We start from the raw sequence: 20710 nt of genomic DNA, 5'->3' as shown, positions 1-20710 counted from the left end.
AGGGCTTCTGTGCTACACTGGGTATTCCTGTCATTCAGTCCTCACAGTGATGCTAGGAGGTGGGTAATGCCACTTTCAGATAAGAACACAGAGGCTTAGAAATGTGGTATGGGTAGGGGCACTTGGGTGGCTCAATCGGTTAAGTGTCTGACTCCTGATTTCAGCCCAAGTCATGATGTCACAGCTCGTGGGCTTGAGCCCTGCATCAGACTCTGCACTGATGGCACGGAGGCTGCTTGGGATTCTCTCTGTCCCTCTCTTTCTCTGCCCTTCTTCTGCTCTCCCTCTCTCTCTCTCAAAGAAATTAACTAACATTAAGAAAAAAAATAAATGTGATATGGGTGTTGGGCAGCTCAGCATTTGAACACAGAGCTCTTGCTCCATGCTCTTTTGTTAAATTTTAATTCCACTTATCTGCACATGATGTCATGGTTCAGGATAGGCACGAGTCCCTGTGTGTGTGCCTTAAGCAGTAACTTAAATTATTCTTGTCCTCTGAACACATTTCCCACAAAGACATTGACTCCCAGGTGAGCCTATAAGACATATGCTTTTGGGCGATGCTAAGTAGGTTATTTAGGGTTCAGTGTTCTTTGAAGGTCAAATAAACATTTCATCATAGTGTACAAGGAGTTTGGCCTGACTTCGCGCATTATTTTTTCTCCTCTAAGGTGAGAAATTACTGAAGGTTGATAATGTTTTTGTACATTCAATATTTGAGATGAATGGGAAATCCTTTTTTTGTCGAATTATTTTTTTGTTTATTTGTTTATTTTGAGAGAGAGAGAGCAAGCAGGGGAGAGGCAGAGAAAGAGGGAGAGGGAGAGAATCCCAAGCAGTCTCTGTACTATCAGCACAGAGCCTGATGTCGGGCTCAGACTCACAAATTATGAGATTATGACACAATCTGAAACCAAAAGTTGGATGTTTAACCTACTGAAACACCCAGGCACCCCCTATGAATACTATTCTTAAATAGTCAGTTACAAGAAGAAAAAAAATAATGTCCTTGTTCTTTAAAGTGTTTCCCAAAACCATCACCTATGGCCTGCTCCCTGTTTTTATACAGATTCCCCTACACCATATCCGTGCTCTCAGGTGTAATGTATTGTTGCTTTCATGCTGTTGCAAGAGACCATATGTCTCCCATTGCTGAAAATCGTTACTATCTGGCTTCTATTTTCAAAAAAAAAAGCATTTGCTGGCCTCTATTTAAAAAAAAGATAATAAATCAAAATAATTTCCTCTGTGTTTTTTCTTGTGGTATCAGATATGCAGATACTTGCAGAAACTGCATTAATGAATGTAGTTTCCCATTTATCATTCACATTTGGCATCATGTATATTCAGTTACTGAGCCAAATTCTTCTGATGCCCAAACTTCCTTCAGGAATAGGTTATATATTTTTAGAAGGCAACACATACATTAGTTAAAGCCACAAGAAGGCATTTAGCAACTGCTTCAATTCAATGAACACAAATGAATGTTGGAACTCTGTTCCAAGCAGTGGGGTTATAAATATAAATTTTAAAAAGGTCTGAATGCTCAGAGACCAACAGGACAGGACAATCTTAATCCAGCATGGAAGGTCAGGAAAGCTACCACCGTATCTTATCTCAAGTATGTTTTAAAAAAGAAATTGGGAGTGGAGAGACCATGCCAGGCCAGTCATTGCTATGGTAGAAGTAATAGTACCTGATGGACTTTCAAAACTAATGCACATCCAGCAACCATTCTAAATTCAGTCAGAATCCACCATTGTGGTTTATAAATGAGAGCTTTACTGGTCATTCCAGACTGCTGCTCATGTAAGTACACCATGGTATAATTTGCCTGCAATAAACATTCTTCTTGTGTTTTCTCCAGTGCCAAAGTAATGTGTATTTTGTGTTTATTTATTTGTTGTGGTTTGTTTTGTTTCCAGCAACCTACACACGATATATAACTTGGAATGTAGTAAATGCCAATTCCTTTTTTAGGGGTATCTTTATTCACATATTATCATAATTTATTCTCTAAGATACTCTCAAGTTTGAGATACTTGTGGTAAATATGTCATATGAAATAGGACTATAAAATTAGGAATATGGGATAAAGTACTGTGAAGTACGAGATAAACACCTATACTGGGAGTTGATAAACATATATTATATATATATACATTTTTTTGTAAAGGGCTTCTCAGGAAAATTATTCTGCCTTGTGGGCTATACATTGTCTCTCACAGCTTTCCAACCCTGCCATCATCATCAAAAGTATCCACATATCATATATAAATGAACAGTTGTGACTGTGTTTATTTCAAAACCAGACTGCAGACCAGATTTGGCTCTTAGGCCAGTTTGCTGTCCTTGGTCTATACGAAACATTCCGTTCCAGGGGCACCTGAGTGACTCAGTTGGTTAAGCTTCCAACTTTGGCCCAGGTCATGATCTCGCAGTTTGTGAGTTTGAGCCCCACGTCAGGATTTGTGCTGACAGCTCAAAGCCCGAAGCATGCTTTGGATTCTGTACCTCCCTCTCTTTCTGCCCCTGCCCCACTCGCACTCTGTCTCTCTCTCTCTGTCAAAAATAAATAAACACATTTTAAAAAAATGTTGTAAATACATATTCTGTTCTTAGTCTTTACCAACGTTAATAGATTTTACTACCAGAAGAATTTCTGAATTTCTTTATTCTACTGACCACTTGCTTTCCTTAAAGAAGGAAGCTTTGTCCTGACCGTCTTAAATAGCTCTTTTTCCCCTGCCCATATGGGAAGAATGAAATGAAGACCCTTAACAAGTATCTTGTAAGTATCTCCTCCCCACCGCTCCCCACCACACCCTTCTAAACTATGTATGTTAGACTCAGATCTTTCTTGAGGGAACATCATGAGAAACACAAATTGTCTTGACTAACAAAAACTAAAATTACTAACTTTCTCAGATAAGCTAAACATTTTGATTAAATCTGAGACCAGAGTAGCATCAGAAACAAATCAAATGCTTTGGCAAGTAGCTTAAGGTCTCATAAATCTCTTCCATTCCACAAAAAATTAACTGTTTTAATTCTGATCTCCCTGTGAAATGTGCTAATACAAGGAAACATTTCCTTCCCCAGGTGTTTGGACCTTTATTTTTCTTCCTCTTTTCACTTTCTGTTTTTGTTAGACTGTTCCACATGGCAAGAAACAGAGCCCAGCTCAGGTCGTCTCAGTTAATGGGGATTTCTTTTAAAGCTACACGGGAGGTAATGAAGATGGAAAAAAGTCTCACTAACCAAGCAGGCAGGTCAAGTGAAGAACTGGAACGTCGTTCATCACTGTTCAGAGCACAGTAGCTCTAGTCTGCTGCCGGCTACTCTGGTGATCCAGCTCCAATGGTCCCTCATGGCTTGTGCTCACTTCTTCCCGTTTCCTTTACTTACAACTTCCTATTTTGCTAACTGCTACATTCTGTCTCTTCTCTATGTGATTTATAGCTGCCATTGCCTCCTAACTTCTATTGCTTCATTATCCCTACTATATTCATTGTATATTTTCTATTTATTGCCTACTCTAAGTTTATCAGGTATTGGCCCCACCTATGTTTCATATTCAAATTCTGTAGGGCAGAGGAATTGATGGGGTCTATCAGTCACTACGGAACACAAAGATTTGGCACCCAGGACCTCATAGTGATTAAAATGGCACCATTGATTCTGGTGCCCATTGCTGGGTAATTAGATGTCGTCCAGGTCTTGGGATAATTTGATACAATGAATGGATATGTATGGGCAAGGAAAACCTCCTAAAAAGACTTGTAGGTATGCGGGTCTGGAGCATTAATGTCCTGTCAGGTATGCCTTTAATAACGTATCAAAATATTTCAAAAAGAAAAGACAAGGAAGACATTTTTCTTTAAAAAAAAAAAAACCTACATTTTCATAGATTTTAAAATACAAACTTCTTATAAACAGATGGAATATGTGTCTAAATTCAAGCATAAATTCATTTTTGTGTGTTTATTTTACGTGATTATTTATAGTATAATATCTGTAGAGTTCTGGGGAACTAATATCTATTTTTGTTTTGTAATTTTAACAAGTTTACGTTTTAAGTGAGTCTTACAGGATTTGGTCTCTGTGAGAATAAGCAAATTTTTTTTGTTTTGTTTTTAAAAATGTCAGGAAAAGTACACCCTGATGTTACTACTAATGAAGATGTATGTTTTAAAAATACTGGAAGTTCTTTTATGCTTTTGTGTTTGAGTGATGCTCTAAGTTTTAAAGCAAATATTATTATATAATAATTACATGTATCTTATAAGAATTTGTTGAAAATTTTATGAAAAGAAAATATAGATAGCATTGAAATAGTTAATAAGTTAATTTTGTGCCGAGTTTAAAAATTCATATCCAAATTATGTTTTAACTTATACAGTCTTACAATCTTCTGAACTATTTTTATAACATTTCATTATTGCAACTGAACGAATAATCATAGAAAGAGATATAAACATGTAAAACCTGTTTTACATTTCCATTAAATTTTTCATTTATTTATCTAAATATCTTTAATTGGGATCACTTTCCTAATTGGCGTTCCAAATAAAAGTATTATTATTTTTTCAATGTTTCATTAAACAAGGTTAATATCCATGTTTGTCTACACAAAAGAAATGCCAATTAATCAATATAAATTATAGTAGCTCCATAAAATATTTTTGTAAATACTCAGTGATTGATCACTTCTGCCCAAGTCAATTCCAGAAGAATTGCAGAATGGAGAGGAATTTGGATACATCATCATGTTGCGGCCAGTTGGCTCAACAACCTGGACCAAGGAAAGAGTACCATCTGTAGAATCATCAAGATTTGTTTACAGAAATGAAAGTATCACCCCCCTCTCTCCCTTTGAAGTCAAAGTGGGTGTATATAATAATGAAGGAGAAGGATCTCTGAGTACTGTGTCCATTGTCTACTCCGGGGAAGATGGTAAGTTGTGGTCAGCCCTGGAATGGTCATACTTGGGAATGTATGCATATGTTGCATTCATTTTCCATGAACCATTCTACTGAAGATGATTTTGTCTTTTTTTTGAATGATAGAACCTCAGCTGGCTCCAAGAGGAACTTCTGTCCAGAGTTTTTCTGCTTCGGAAATGGAGGTTTCATGGAATGCTATTGCCTGGAATAGAAACACTGGAAGAGTGCTGGGCTATGAGGTAATCCATATTAACTTCACTTCCACTTATGAATATGCCAGCTAACCATACAATTCTTGTTCAGTAGCCCTATGCTACTAACCTAGTTCTTAGGTTGTATGTCTATAGCTGTGGAGTGAGCAGAAGAGATCTTTCTAGGTGATCTTAAGCAAGCAAATTAACAAATGGTAGCCATTTGTAAGGTGACCAGATGATTATCTCATTTATACATTCAAATCACCATCATATTTGTTTCTTGGGGAATAATAAATATCTAATCCTCAATGATCTTGAATCATAGAAGAATTTTACTGAGAAAGCTGTCTTTGAATTGGAGCAGGACTTGAATAGATGTAGTCATCTTGGAAAAGGCAGTTAAATGATAAGAAAAAAAATCCTAGATTTTCATTAATCTGTCCTTTATAGTCTGTATAGAATGAGGTAAATCATATTTATGGGCCTTAATTCTCACAAAGTTAAACAATGAGACTTCTTAATTACTTTTTATTCTTTAGCTTGCAAATTCAGTGATTCCCCAAATGGATAACACATTTATTTTATTTTGGAGTTACAATAAAAATATAATTCTATACCTCTTTAGTTGCTCCTTACACTGTTTTTGTTTTGCTTTTGTTTTTAATGCAGTTTCTAGTCCAAACAGAAAGTTCTATTCATATGATAGGTCTGTTACTCTAATCCAGGAATGCCTTACCTCTTATCTGAATCCTATTTATTTATGAAAGCTCATTTCTAGTTTCCTCCTCTAACTCTTCTCTGATCACTCCCTGATTTTGGAATTCTTCAAATTCCCAGAGCATTTTTTCCCAATATCACTTACTTGGAATGCATCCTCTGCATTTTGTTTGTCTATATATTCTAGCCTCTCAACTAGATTATAAGGGACTCAAAGGCAGGCACCAAGCTTTATTCTCTTTTGTCTTTTTCAATGTGCATAAATCAGTACTAATGTATAGGAAGAGCCTGATATAAGTTGAATTATTAATTAACCTGTCACTCAAAGAACTCTGGAGGAAATATCAAGAACCAAATGTAACTGAAGTCCTTTGTTGATGGTATGAATCTTGCTTTGGTCCAAGTGATTATATATACCCTTTGTTACAGTCAATAACCTTTAGATAGCTCATGCAATATTTTATTTTGGTAACCTAAAAAAACTCTAGATTCTCTGATTTCCATTGTGAATTTTTATTTTTTAATTTCCTCCCTATAAATCTTAGACTTTGATTATTTTATTGTTGTTGTATAACCATTGTAATTAGAAAATATTCTTCTATTTGTGCTCCTATGCTCCTCCCTTCCCATAACCTACCATGGTTGATACTTGCTGGCAAACAATGAATTGTTTGTTCTTTGTTTTTAATGATCAGGTATTATATTGGACAGATGACTCCAAAGAATCCATGATTGGGAAAATTAGAGTCAGTGGGAATGTCACAACCAAAAACATCACAGGGCTGAAAGCTAATACCATCTACTTTGCTTCTGTGAGAGCTTACAACACTGCAGGGGCAGGGCCCTCAAGCCCCCCAGTCAACGTTACCACCAAAAAGTCTCGTAAGTATGCATCCCACTGCAGGGACCAAGATTCATCTATAAATAGAAACATGTTCCTTTGCTTATTCTCCATTTCATTCCTCCCATCTTCTCGTTTTACTTACTGCTTTGTTTGGTTAGTTTGTCCCTTAAATAAGGATAATTGTTGAAATTTTCTGATAACAATCAAAAGAAACCATTTTGATTTTTTTGGAATTCCAAAAGAGAAAATATTCTGAGTATATAGATGCAAGATAGGAGAGTGTAATGTTTAAAAGCATAGGCTCTGATGCCCTCTCCCAACCTCAGTTCAAAACCTGACCTCTTGGGGTGCCTCGGGTCTCAGGCAGTTCAGCATGCAACTTCGGCTCAGATCATGATCTCATGGCTCACCAGTTGGAGATAGCTCAGAGCCTGGAGGCTGCTTCAGATTCTGTGTCTCCCTCTCTTTATGTCCCTCCCCCTCCTACGCTCTGTCTCTCTCTCTCAAAAAATGAATAAACATTAAAAAACAAACAAAAAACAAAAAAAAAAAACCTGACCTCTCATTCTTGGATTATTGAGTGGTTATTTAATCTTGCAGAGTCCCAATATCTTCACCTGGAAAATGTGAGAATAATAGTACCTATTTCCTCACAAGACTTTCTTCAAGAGTGAAAGACATAAAGAATATATCTAGTACATACATTAGTACGTGCTTGGTAAATTGTTTTTCATTTGTTTCTATTTTGTCTTGTTTATCATTTGAGAATTAGACTGTACTCTGATGTGGCCCTAGCACTGCCAGATGTCTAGCTCTTTCTTTCTAGAATAACTTATCACTGCAGTATACTTAGAAGTCCCTCAGATTTAAGAATGAACTCTTCTGCTTCTTTTTAACTCCCTTAATAGTCAGCCAGCTGTCTTTCACATAGGCAAGGCCTACTGAATAAAGGATGAGTAGTTGATCGTTGTTGCATTATGTTCTATGAGTGAGCCTGGTATTACACAAGTATTCTATATTATGAGGCACAGTGATCAAATATGATTTAGGAGCAGCTGCCATATGTCCTTTTTATGACTGTATAATTCTTGTATATTCCTTACCTGTTGCACGTGAACATAAATTATTTGTGTTCACGGGCTTTTAAAAACACATTCTTTGGTCTCTGAATCCCAATAAAAAAGAGGATTCAAATATAGTTGCTGAATTTTGAGAAACAGTTCAAACCTTATATAGTTCAAATATAGTTGTTGAATTTGGAAGAAGACTAAGATATGGATACATAGGAAAAGGATAGCTTGCTGTTAAATGCAGTATTCTTTTCTGTGTATTGAAAAAGAACAGGTGGTTGAAGTCAGTTTGAAAATCAAGTGATATAAAGTTTTTTTTCCTGTAAACATAATATTTGTCCTATCCAAAAAGAACTTAGACATAATCTCAGTTATTAAACCTTTGACTATAGAATACATGATGCATTTATGTCCATATCACCAGTCAAGTAGCCAAAGACCTGGGTTCTAATTCTGGATACATCACTGATTCATGACCTGAAACAGGACAAGGCATTCCATTTTGTTGCTTTAATTTTCTTATCTGCTAAGTGGAAATTCTCTCTACCTTCACTCCTTTCCCAAATCATTGGTGAGGCATAAATGAAGTGCTGATTATAGGAGCACCTTGAAAAATACAGGGTGCTGTGAAACTGCTAGGGAGAAACAGACAGGTAGCAAACAGCCTCTGAGGATCAGTCCATTTCAAGGGGAGAGTGGGGCCAATAATTCTTAAACCAGCTCTCTTCCAATCTACCCAGTTTGAAAGAGACTGGGTCATGAGCAGTCCTCAAGAACTGATTAACTAGAAATGTAATTCTCTTTCTCTTCCCGTTTTATCCCATGCTGACCAAATCAATGAAGCCATTGCCATATATGGGTATGAATGATTTGCTTCTGGAGTCCTTCTGGAGTCTAACCTTTTTCAGCTAATCTTCAAATCTGGATGGAAATTTCCAGTGGTTTTAAGATTGTCCAGGTATTCAGAGATGCCAAACTCACAGAAACCCGTTTGTGTAATTCAGTTCCTATCTCAGGCACTATCAAGGGTGATTTGAAATGTGTAAAGATAGTATTTAAAAAACCTCACAGATTTGTATCGTGATTGATGGACAGACACGATAGTGCAGTAATTGAGGCAACGCTTAAGTCAGCTCATATTATCTATGCTCATATTGACCAGTTTAGGGTGGACTGGGACCCGAACAATAAACTACTTTAAGAAGCTTTCAAAATAACTTCCTTTTCTGCAACCTGAATTTGCTAGTTTGATCATCTGTACAACTTAAATCAACCATGCATTAGTTTGTGTAACTTACTCTATGTGTTTAAGCATAAAACTCGTCTTTGACATGGTGACCCCATGTTTGTTCAGTTGCCCTCCTTCAAGTACTTGATACTTCAAGTGGCCTTAACTGAAATTTGGATTAAATGCCAAGATGATCATAGGTGGCTTGTCTGAGTGTTCACACGTGCTCATTGTTGTCAAAGAGTATGGGACATATCCTTTGAAAACAGTTTGATTAACAAGGAACGATTTCACCAAGATGTAATGTTAGAATGTATCTGCTGAGAGAAAATTGAGAGGAGATTCAGGAAATTTAAAATGCAGTTTATTATTTTTAAGCATTCATATTCTTTCCTGATTAAATAAAACAAATGAAAACCCTTATAACTCCTAATTTCTTTAGGGCAATTTTGTTCAAATATTTCTTAATGTTGGCTTTCACCAGTCTGTATCCTTCAGTGTCCCAGCCAAAAGGACTTGAGAATAAGAAGTTCTACAGGTCTCTAACTCATTACATTTGAGTTATATTTGAATACCAAGTAAACCTCTAATTTTCTTCTGTAACATTCTATATCATTGTCATTATGAAAATAGAATAGAAATTTTTTCCGATTCCTATTGTTACTGTTCAGATTTCCACAACTTAGTGGTACAAAGAAATACAAATTTATTTTCATACCTTTCTAGAGGTCAGAAGCCAGAAATGATTTTCAGCGGTTGGAAATCAAGGTGTTGGTGTCAGCTGTGCTCCTTTTGGAGTCTCTAGAAGAACATGTGTTTCTTTGTGTTTCCTGGCTTCTAGAGACCACCTGCACTCCTTAGCCGTGACCCTTTCCTCTATGTTGAAGGCTAGCAGCTCCTTGTCTTTAAATCTCCCTGTGACTCTCACCCTCTGTTTCTGTCATTGTATTTCCTCTGACTCTGCCCTCTTACCTCTGTCCTTCCCTCTTAAGGATTGTACTTCACCCACCTGGAGAATCCAGGATTGCTTCCCATCTAAAGATCCTTAATTTAATCATACCCGGCACAGTCCTCTTTTCCATTAAAAAAAAAAAAAAATTAGAGGGCACCTGGGTGGCTAAGTCGGTTAAGCCTCCAACTTTGGCTCAGGTCACGATCTCGTGGTTTGGGAGTTCGAGCCCCACGTCAGGCTCTGTGCTGACAGCTTGGAGCCTGGAGCCTGCTTGGGATTCTGTGTCTCCCTCTCTCTCTGCCCCTCTCCCACTCATGTTCTATCTCTTTCTCAAAAAGAAATAAACACAAAAAAATTAAAAAAAAATATTAAGCCCACAAATTCCAGGGATGAGGATATGGAAATGTTTCAGGGAAAGGGCCTTATTATGTTGACCACAGCTATAAAATACTGAGCATGTCTATATCCTAAGCCCTGTGTTAATTTTCCACATACATTATCTCAATTATTATAACAAATCAAAGAATTTTGTATTTTAATCCTTAGATATGAAAAGAAATGCCTAGTCAGGTTGTTTTGGCATCTATTAGACTGAGAGACACAATGAACATGGATGGATTCTCCAAATCTCTTCATCCCATGAATACTGTGCTAATTTGTAATCTTCATCTTTAACCATCTACATAGTCTCTCTCTTTCCAAACTCTCAAATCTTCAGTCTAAACCTCAAATGGTCTTTGGATTTCTGTTCCTAAAATGGAATCGTGCCCTATTCTTCTTCTGGAATTTTATTGTCTCCTCTATTCCACAGAACAAAGGCCAGGAGGATCTTTCACCATCTGTCCCAAAGTCCTTTTCTATACTTATCTTGCTAGCTAGCCATGGTAGTATGAGAATTATTGATCTTCCACAACTTAACATTCACTTACCTCACTTCATGTATTCTCTCCATGTGGCGTGTCCCTGCCGTGCCTGTCAACGGTGAAATATCTTTCCTACCAAATTGTAAGTTTCCCCTATTTTCCCCTTTAATGTATTTGCAATTTTTCTGGGTGTTCCACCACTTTGGCTCATTGTGAGATAGTGTTGGAAAGAGAAAGGGACTCCTGAGTGAAAGAAGGTTGTCTGTGAGTCCCAGCTCCGCCATGCACTACCTGTGTGTAAGGTCTAATTCTCTGATGACTCAGAACCCATTTTCTCATTGGAAAAACAGATGAGGCTTCCTCCAGAGTTTTCTCTGAGAACTAAAGGATATTATGTACACCAAGGTGCCCCAGAGGCCGCCATACAGCACAAGCTCAGTGCATTGTAACACATTATTGTACTTCTTCTGCAGTGGTGATTTCATTTTCTTTGCATTTCTTAAAACAGGAAAGCACTTTCTACTTTCTTTCTCTTTATAAATTGTTGCAGAAATTGTCTTCAAGGGTCATGAAAGGACAACCAAAGCGAAGATGAGGAATGCCTTTAATGAAACATTGAAGATTGCTCTGATTCCAAATGCTATCCCTGGATCTAACTTTGATTTTCCATGTCCTTGAGATGACATCAAGATTACCTCAGAAGAGTGGTGACAGCAAAAATTCTGCATCCATCACACATTCATACTGTCACTGTCTAGATTTTCAGTCTGATACTTGATCATCCATTGTAAATTCTCAGAAAGCAAAGCTCACATTTACCAAAATCTCTGCCTATTCTGATTGGGCAAGCTAAAGAGAAGACAGAGCCTTTTTTTGGAAGCATGATGAATCAGTCAATCACTCAAGAAAAATAGCGCTTCACATGAGCTATGCATAGGGTGAGGTGGCTGACAGAGATTAAAACAGCCAAAATCTCTGCCTTCAGGCAATTTCTCTTTCAGTGGAGAGGCAACCTGAAAGAAAACAAAGCAAAGAAAAAAAAAATTAAAGAATCATAAATTGTGAAAAATACTACAAATAAAATAAGAGGCTGAGATATACATAAAAAGGAGGAGCTTTGTAGTGAAGGGTATATATTTTGATATGGCATGAAAAATAAAAAAAAGATGTAGTGGACAAAGGGATCTCCAAACAGAAAGAACAGCTTATGCAAAGCTTCTGAAGTCTTTGTTATTATTGTTACTGGTGATAACGATGATGCCTTTTTGTTTTTTTTTAAGTAAATATCAGTGATATAACAAGAATCATAGCTTAGTGAAAAATTATCTATTTCTAAAAGAAAACTGAGGGGCATTGAAAATATATTGTGAGCCACACAGATATCGCTTAAATGGAATTTAGAATACAATCAAAGGAAGAAAAAAATTTACCTCAATTCCAAGAAGAAAAGAAAAAAAAAAACTACTGCATATATAGAAAGAAATATTCAGACCCAGCAACACAAAGTGTTTGCAAGTTTTGGTTCAATTTGGCCCCTGTCGTTGACTGACTAGTACTCTGTACTGGATTTTTCTTGCTGTAAATTTGCAATCAATCCATATTTAGACATAAAGGAAGCATTAAGCTTTTATTTCATCTTGCACTTATGTTCTTTCTCTCTTGCCCAAATGTCAACCCCATGCTGTTACTTAGAAGTGTAACATAAGAAGTTGTTTTTGAATTGAGTTCACAGTGTGAACTACAGTTGAATATAAATGCCATCTACAGAAAAATTGATCACAAGGAAAGCATTAGAGCTGTAGACAGCTAGTTTAATGTCACTCCGTCATTTGATTAATAGAAAATGATTTTGTCTCTGAAAACTGCATAGAACGCTTTTAAAAATTAGAAAAGTGCTTGTTTTGTTGAGTTTACCATTGACCAACTTGGTACAGATATCCATGGCATGTGTTTCATATTAGCCATGTGACAACGTTTTAGATTTTCAAATAATGGAAATCTCAATGTCATCATAGATATTTGAAATCCAGTTTAACTATGTACATTAAGCACATGAAACCAGAACTGTTAATAGTGTTCATATCAAGCAACTTTCTAAAGCTACTTGCAGAAAATTTATTTAAATACTAGACAAAAGGCATTGGCATTGGAGTCATCTTCATGGACAAAGATAAGAAAGATGATTGACTATGAGTAGCTAAAACTCTACCACTTTATCTGTCTTTTTTTTTATAAGAGATTTTCTTAAAATTTTTAAGCTGTATTTATTTATTTGGAGAGAGAGAAAGTATGAGAGGGAGAGAGAGGATACCAAGCGGGCTTCACTCTGCCAGCCCGGAGCCTGACATGGGACTCGAACTCATGAGCCGTGAGATCATGACCTGAGCCGAAATCAAGAGTCAAACTCTGAACTAACTCAGCCACCCAGGCACCCCCATCTGTCTTTAAAAAACCATCCAAAGAATGCAAATAAGAGAAATATTATTAAGGGAGAATGTTAAATTTACTCTAATTATATTTAAGAAGTGGGTCATTTACAAACTTTGGAATTACATTATTATTAAAAAACACTTTGAACACAATTGAAAAAATTAATTATGTCATAAGATCTGAGTGGAGAGCTGTTACTCTCAGGAAAGAGAATTAGCATTTACTGAGCTTTTTAGCATGTAACACTAACCAAGTGCTGAACATTTCATATTTTATGGCATATAAGCTAAAAGTCTTAAAAACTAGGAGATTTTTGACTCATTCTGAAGATGGAAAAACCAAGGCCTCTTGGAAGAGACTGGATACAGATTCACATCTCTCTGACTTTAAAGGCCAGCTCTTTCCACCTCCAAGATAGCAAGATAGCAAAGAATTTATCTATGCCATTGGCCATTCACACCAAGAATTCATTCCTGGTAGAACTTTTGTCACTTTATGTCCATTGAACACTTTACTTATGCTTGGGTAGATAAGCAAATGCAACCATTTTGGTGTCATTACCATAGTCATAAACTCCTTGTAAACATAGTTGATAGAAGGGTCAGTTCTGTTTCCCAGCCTGGAGCTTCACCAGTGGATTTGTAGTGTTAAAAACAGTACTTTTCCTCTGCATGAACTACAAAATAGACACAAAAATAGATGAAAACTTCAGAGTCCATCACTGCCAATGACATCAAAGGAGCAAATTTATATTCTCCCTGTATTGATTATATGATGCTGTTAATGTTAGTGCTTCATTTTAAAGAACAGAGATAAAAGAAATGTGCCACAAGAGCATACTAGATATTAAAACTATGGTATCTTCTGAGAATTTTTATATGATCTCTTTTATAACTGAGAAAAATATTAGAAAAGGCACCCTGGGATAGTTGAGGGAGAACAGTTACAAAACTATTATTGTTGCTATCTAGTCCTTCAGGAATAAAACATATTGGCAAACATGCTTTGAGTGCTTACTAAGTGCAAAACTCTTAGGCCTTTAATTATGATTGGGTATATATAGTCAAGAAATGTACTAGGGAAAGTTTAATCCATTTGGCCTATCTTATAAATCATATGAATTGCTTGAGGTTTGTCCATGGCAATTGACCTTGATTATAGGAAAGAATAATGAAAGGATTGGCCACTTTGTGTCACCTATGGATCTGACCACATCCCAGTACATAATCAATATAGCTTGAGACAATCACTCAGGACTCTGAGTGGTTTTTCTTTAGCTATCTTATTGTAGTCATTTATTCAACATATATGACTGTATGTCTTCTATGTGCCAACCACTGTGCCAGTGGTTAAGAATACAGAGTTGAACAAGGTGCATGCCCTCAATACAGTTAAAGAAACGCACAATCAAGAATAATTATAATTCAGTGTGACAAAACCATTGTAAAGTAGGAACTGAGCCCTATTGGAAGCAGAGGGGAAACATTTCTCAGCCGTGTCTCAGTTGAGGTGTCAGTAACTAGGTGGACAAGAGTAATGTCCCTGTGGGTTTACAGCAATGGTAATATATGGTAATAAAATTTCAGACACCCCGAGCAAGACTCATCCAGTAATTTATAAGGGATTAAATAGTAGTTGAGTCAAAGCTCCAAAAGCTCCAAAGCTCCACATTTCCATCAGTGTTATAATGAGTTAAATATTATGCTCATTCAGCCTCACAAATTCAAATAAGATGCCAAAAACATCTTGCTGGGTAGTTTTATCTTTGCCTCTGCTTTCCAGCTAAATTATTTTTAATCTCTCCAGTTTCCTAAATCTCAAAAATAATCATGTGGACTCAAATCTTTGAAAAGCAGCATGTTGTCATGGAGGAACACTGGCTTAGAAATCAAGAGAATGGGATTCTGATGTGACTCAGCCACTCTTTAACTGCTTGCTTTTGGATAACTGGACCACCAACCTGGACTCTAGTTTTCTTGTATGTAAAATTCTACAGCTGGACTAGATCCATTATTGCCCTGAGAAGGCTGACTCGAAGACCATTTTCTCTTACTACTTACCACCTTTCTCCTATACAACCTTAATTTCTGGGAACTAAAAACTGCATTTTGGATTTAGAGTAAACACCTTTTGGGATGATCCCCCAGTTTGTAATTATTTTCTCTTTTCTGGGTTTCCGAACAGCTCTATATTCAATGACATGCATTTTTCTTAGTATTTAGCCACAATTGATTAGAGTGCAATAGACATGGCCAAATTCTCCTGGGGCTTCTAGCATGGACTATTTCTGAACAGAGTAGATTTCAAATGTCAGATATGGAGAACAGTCACGATTTCTGCTGCATATGCTGAGAATGACAAAGAGATCTGTAGCATCTACAGTAAGATGACCATGCAGCAGACACAATGGTGGGAAGCAGAAAGAACTTCTTGGCTTTTGGACATTTTTGTTTTGTCCCTCTTAAAGCTCTTTTGCATTTTGCCATGAGTTCTAAGAGATTCCCCTGTATCCTTCATAATCTCTTACTGTTTTGCTTATAGTATCTTGAGTTTCTTGTGTTACTTAAAGTCAGAGTCCTAACTAATGCAAGATTAAAATGGAAAAGACTGCTAGGAAGTAACCTCTGTGTTGATATGTATAAAGGGTTTGTAGCCTGAGTTTGCTTGACATGCTCTTTGATTGATGACCACATGGAACACTAGATAATAGAGCCCTCCATCTAGTTATATATTGGTAAAGTAAACCAATTCAAAAGCAATGATTAATACATTAATACTGGACATGTAACAAGCCATTATTAATTCATAAGTTTGTCACAAACACATTCCCAAATGACCAGAATTTAAATGAATTTGCTTATTCTGATTAGAATTAGTATGATATTTCAAATGACACTGAAAAAAGTTGTGCTTCTGCTATGATAAACATCCAGGGCTTATTTTCCCTTTTCATGTTGATGGGCCATACAGTAACCATGAGCTAATTAATATTCATTTGGATCTTTGATTATCTCTTTAAAGCACCAAGCCAACCACCAGCTAACATTGCCTGGAAGCTGACAAACTCTAAATTATGCCTGAACTGGGAACATGTGAAAACCATGGAAAATGAGTCTGAAGTGTTGGGCTACAAGGTGAGTATTTTGTTTCTCCCTTAGTAATATCAATTAAATTACTAAGGAACCAAGAATGTCACAACCAAATAAGAAACAAATTTATACATATGAAAATACAGGAATCTTTAAAACTTATTTGAAAAATGCTTAACATTGCCTCTTTCAAATTCTTCACTGAAAATTTTTATATATTGCGGACAGTAATGTATCATGGTACAACAAGAATAAAGTTTTTCTTCAAGCGACTCCCCCTTGCCATCAGAAGATGATGGTGTGTGTGAGTAGTAAGGTGAGATGAGAATGAAATCTATGAATATACTCAAATAGAATTTCTAGAACTTAGGCTGCAGTGGCATGTAAGCCTTTAACAATATAAAAGGAATCTAACAAGAGTATAGCCAAATACCCACAGCAAATTATTTCTATCACTGGTAATGGATATCATCTCCTAGAAAATGCATATATCCAGTATTTGAAACGGGTCCAAACTAACCAGTGACTTTTCACAGCAAGCTCCAAAGGTAATAGCCTCAAGCTATTTAGTTGAGATAAATCTATTGTCATTTCAGAAGCATTGGCCAAAGACAAAATACTTGTTTTTGTTCTTATTTTTGTTTTTTTTTAATGCCTAAATTTAAGGAAAAGGCATAGACTGGATATTTCCATTCAAGGAGGACAGCATTTATAATGATACATTGTAGAGTGTTCCATAAGAGTGTCTGGACCTTAAAAAAGCAACATGTCCTTTTAACTTCAATTCACTATTTTATTTAGATTCTGTATCGGCAAAACAGACAGAGTAAAACACATATCTTGGAAACAAACAATACATCGGCTGAGCTTCTGGTTCCGTTTGAAGAAGACTACTTGATTGAAATAAGAACAGTTAGTGATGGTGGGGATGGAAGCAGCAGTGAAGAAATTAGGATTCCAAAAATGTCAAGTAAGTTGAATCACCATTGCTGTTGTAGATTTTGAATCTGGACAGCTGCAGCCTGAAATCTAGGCTCTATGAAGCTTTCCAATTCTTGTTTGAATGTTGTGTGAAAAAATAAAAGGTCTGTGTTTCCATTTTCAGTTGTGAACAAGAGGTGATGAGTCAATCTTTCTTTAAATAATTCCTCAAATTTGCAACATGCATACTTATTACAAACAGTTTCATGTTTCCTCATTTGAATCTCAAAAAGAAAAAAAAAGAAAAGAAAACACACAACTGTGTGTCGTTGGTACATAATTCATTCTCTTGGTACAAAAATCAGGAAGTGTTTCTGTGGGTTTTCACAGGCTTCTTGGAGCAGGGACAGAAAATATGAAACACATGTAGTTATACCCCTATTCCCATATCCATTGCAGACATCACTAATCAATCATGGCCTGCATAGGGAGCTGAGTCCCAAATCTCAGATCCTCTCCATACAGTGTTCTAAGCAGGTCACACCAATCAGTTGGATTTAGCACATAATAAGATGTGTTATTTTTGCTTCAGATGAATCACTTGCTTAAAGTTGGGCCTCAGTGAAATCATCAGGCACCACATGTTGGCAAATCCTAATCTACCCTTCCGTCAGACTTGGTCAATTTAAGCATTTTCCTTTTTCATTTTTTACATTTAAAACAGATAGCCTAGGATAGAGGACTAAAGACACTTCCTTGTATATAATGTAAACAAAACTAGTATACTAAAACGTGTTATTAGAAGACAAATGATAGTATGCATTTTAGGTCTTGAAAATTAATCTAACAAGCAATTGCATTTTTTTCTCAAGATGTTTCATTTTTATTTTTATATTTTGCAGGCTTGAGTTCCAGAGGAGTTCCAGTCTTAGAACCTAGCGTCTGTTTCCTGTCAATTGTCATCATTTTTTACTGTTTTGCAATTCAGCCACTTATACGATGAATAAAACCATAAATCTTTGAGAGTTTTTTGAAAACAAATCATTCTGTAAATAAGCTCTCCAGCCCCTATCACAAAATACATCATTAATACAGACTTGTTTGGAAAGAAAAAAAAATGTATATTATTAAGATATTGTAAATATCTATGGTACATTAATAAAACAGTTTTAAACACTTTTGAACTTTAAAGTTCGCACATGATTTCATATATTCTGAAAGTGCCAAATGATCCGTGGAGTTGTAACCGCTGTGGCTTTTAAGTGACTTATATGGAAAGTATAAATAACTCCCCTTGATGATGATGATAAATATGAAATAGATTTGAGTTATCATAGAAAATATGTATATTTTTACATGCTTCAGGCAATTTATGTAACTATTAAAAATGTTCACCCTACTTGGAATAAAATGTAATTATTTGTTTACAGTTGGGATTCTTTAAAAATGTAAGCTTTTCCAAAGCGTGATGTGCTTTTATATCTGAATGAGGTGAGGCCAGGAAATATTTGTACCCAGTAATATATGTATATACATGATGTTCTTTTCCTTTTTTTTTTTTTCAACGTTTTTTTTATTTATTTTTGGGACAGAGAGAGACAGAGCATGAACGGGGAAGGGGCAGAGAGAGAGGGAGACACAGAATCGGAAACAGGCTCCAGGCTCCGAGCCGTCAGCCCAGAGCCTGGTGCGGGGCTCGAACTCACGGACCGCGAGATTGTGACCTGGCTGAAGTCGGACGCTTAACCGACTGCGCCACCCAGGCGCCCCCATGATGTTCTTTTCAACTCACTTTCCTAAGAATCCCAGTAATAATAGTGGCAGGAGAAAGTGCCTTATGGTAAAGAAAAAGAAAAGAAGGGGAAGAAGCAACCATCTAAAACAATTTAACAAGTCTGGTATATCATAGGCAGGTTCTCACAGCAAAATTTAATTTTTTAAATCAATTTTGAAATCTCCTAAGAAAAAAAGTTGCATGAACAAGTCTCAGGTAATTATTACAAATTGTTAACAATGCATGTGGCCTTTTTTTCACATAATAAATAAATCTATGATAAATAAATACACACACATATATAGCCAATCTTCTCTGCAACTATGAAAATAGTCCTACATTGTCCAAGTCTTATAAAGATTTTTGTGGGTTGGCTCTTCTGTAAGGTGAACCTATTTCAGTCAGTGGCTCTACTTCTTGGATCCGCATTCTGGAGAAAGCAGTCTGGGTGAAGGTAAGGTTAATGAGTGGGACAGTGCCATTCTTTGTGGCCATCCATTTCCTTCACAAACAGCCTTAAGGAGTTTGGCCTCCTGGCAGCTTGCGCTAGCTCCTAGCCTATCAGTCTTGATGTCCTAGGGAGCTAGGGTTGAGAAATGGCCACCCTAGTTCTGCCTTCTTCATATGGTGTAGCCTCTTAATTATGTTGAAAATATTTGAATTATCCTCACAACCCTCAAATCACACAGTCCTCAAAATTGGATTTTGTTCTTTTCATTTCTAATGTATTTTAGAGCTATTTAAAATACCGAGTATAGTCAGGAGCAGATGGACAATGACTTTTCATAGTTCAGAATGTCTCCCTGCCTGAATAGTGTGTCAAGCATACAGTACAAATTAATGAGCCTTATTCTCCTCCATGCCCTAAGATATGGCTGTGCTTTGAGGGAGCAAAATAAATAAGCAAGAGCAAATGTTGTTTGGCACACTCATGTTAACAGCTGCCTGTCCAAGATACATCTGTATTGATCAGAAATACCAGCGGCACAAGGTCTCAATGGTTTTCTCAACTTAGTGAGAGAGAAGATTTGTGTCTTCCTCCACAAAGCAGAGACTGAGAGTTAAATATACTATGAGATTTTTGTTTCTACTGATTAAGTGAATTGGATACATAGCTGTATGTGTATGAGTCCGAAGGCTAAGGCAGTTCTTATCAATAACTCTTATAGGTTTGCAGTTGTGCTTTAATTCACAATTGTTGGAGGTTTAAAACTATACATTATTCAATATCTACTATTTATTATTTATCAACCCATACTAAAATTTTTGGAATATAATTTGGTGTTAATACTAAATAGCGTTTGTTTTGGCTCTTGATTTACTTAAATTTCTACACTAAGTGAAGCCTTGGACACATCTTTTAACATCCCCACATCACTATTATCAGGATTAAAGGACATAACGTACACAAATGTTGAGTGTAGTGAATTCCACATTGCAAGTTTTCAACAAATAGAGCTGCTGTCATCTGCTGCTATGAATTAAACCCCTAATGAAACACGTTACTATATTTCCTTAAGTGCCCAATAGACTATGCTAACAAATTCAGCCTGTGCTTATGTCAAAATCCAAAAAAATTGCAAGAAAAACGAGTTGTCCACCTACTCTGGATACTAAATGGCACTAAAGAATGGAACCAGTGATGATTCCATTAATCCACTTGAGGAAGACATTCTGTGTGA

General features: G+C 36.4%; 1 protein-coding gene across 1 annotated transcript in view; it reads left to right on the top strand.

Annotated features, from left to right (window-relative positions):
* LOC106969531 (contactin-6) overlaps positions 1 to 18277 on the top strand; it is a 280443-nt gene extending 262166 nt beyond the window's left edge. The window contains 7 exon segments of the mRNA XM_053219040.1: positions 4722 to 4956; positions 5070 to 5185; positions 6553 to 6739; positions 16266 to 16378; positions 17135 to 17303; positions 18157 to 18217; positions 18219 to 18277. Of these exon segments, the coding sequence (XP_053075015.1) occupies positions 4722 to 4956; positions 5070 to 5185; positions 6553 to 6739; positions 16266 to 16378; positions 17135 to 17303; positions 18157 to 18217; positions 18219 to 18261 (924 nt within the window). The 3' untranslated portion in view covers positions 18262 to 18277.
* The last annotated feature ends 2433 nt before the right edge of the window (positions 18278 to 20710 follow it).

Source organism: Acinonyx jubatus, chromosome A2, assembly GCF_027475565.1.
Source record: "Acinonyx jubatus isolate Ajub_Pintada_27869175 chromosome A2, VMU_Ajub_asm_v1.0, whole genome shotgun sequence".
In the NCBI taxonomy this organism is placed as follows: Eukaryota; Metazoa; Chordata; class Mammalia; order Carnivora; family Felidae; genus Acinonyx; species Acinonyx jubatus.
Note: the sequence above shows the minus strand (reverse complement) of the source record. Positions and strands in the feature narration are given on the sequence as shown.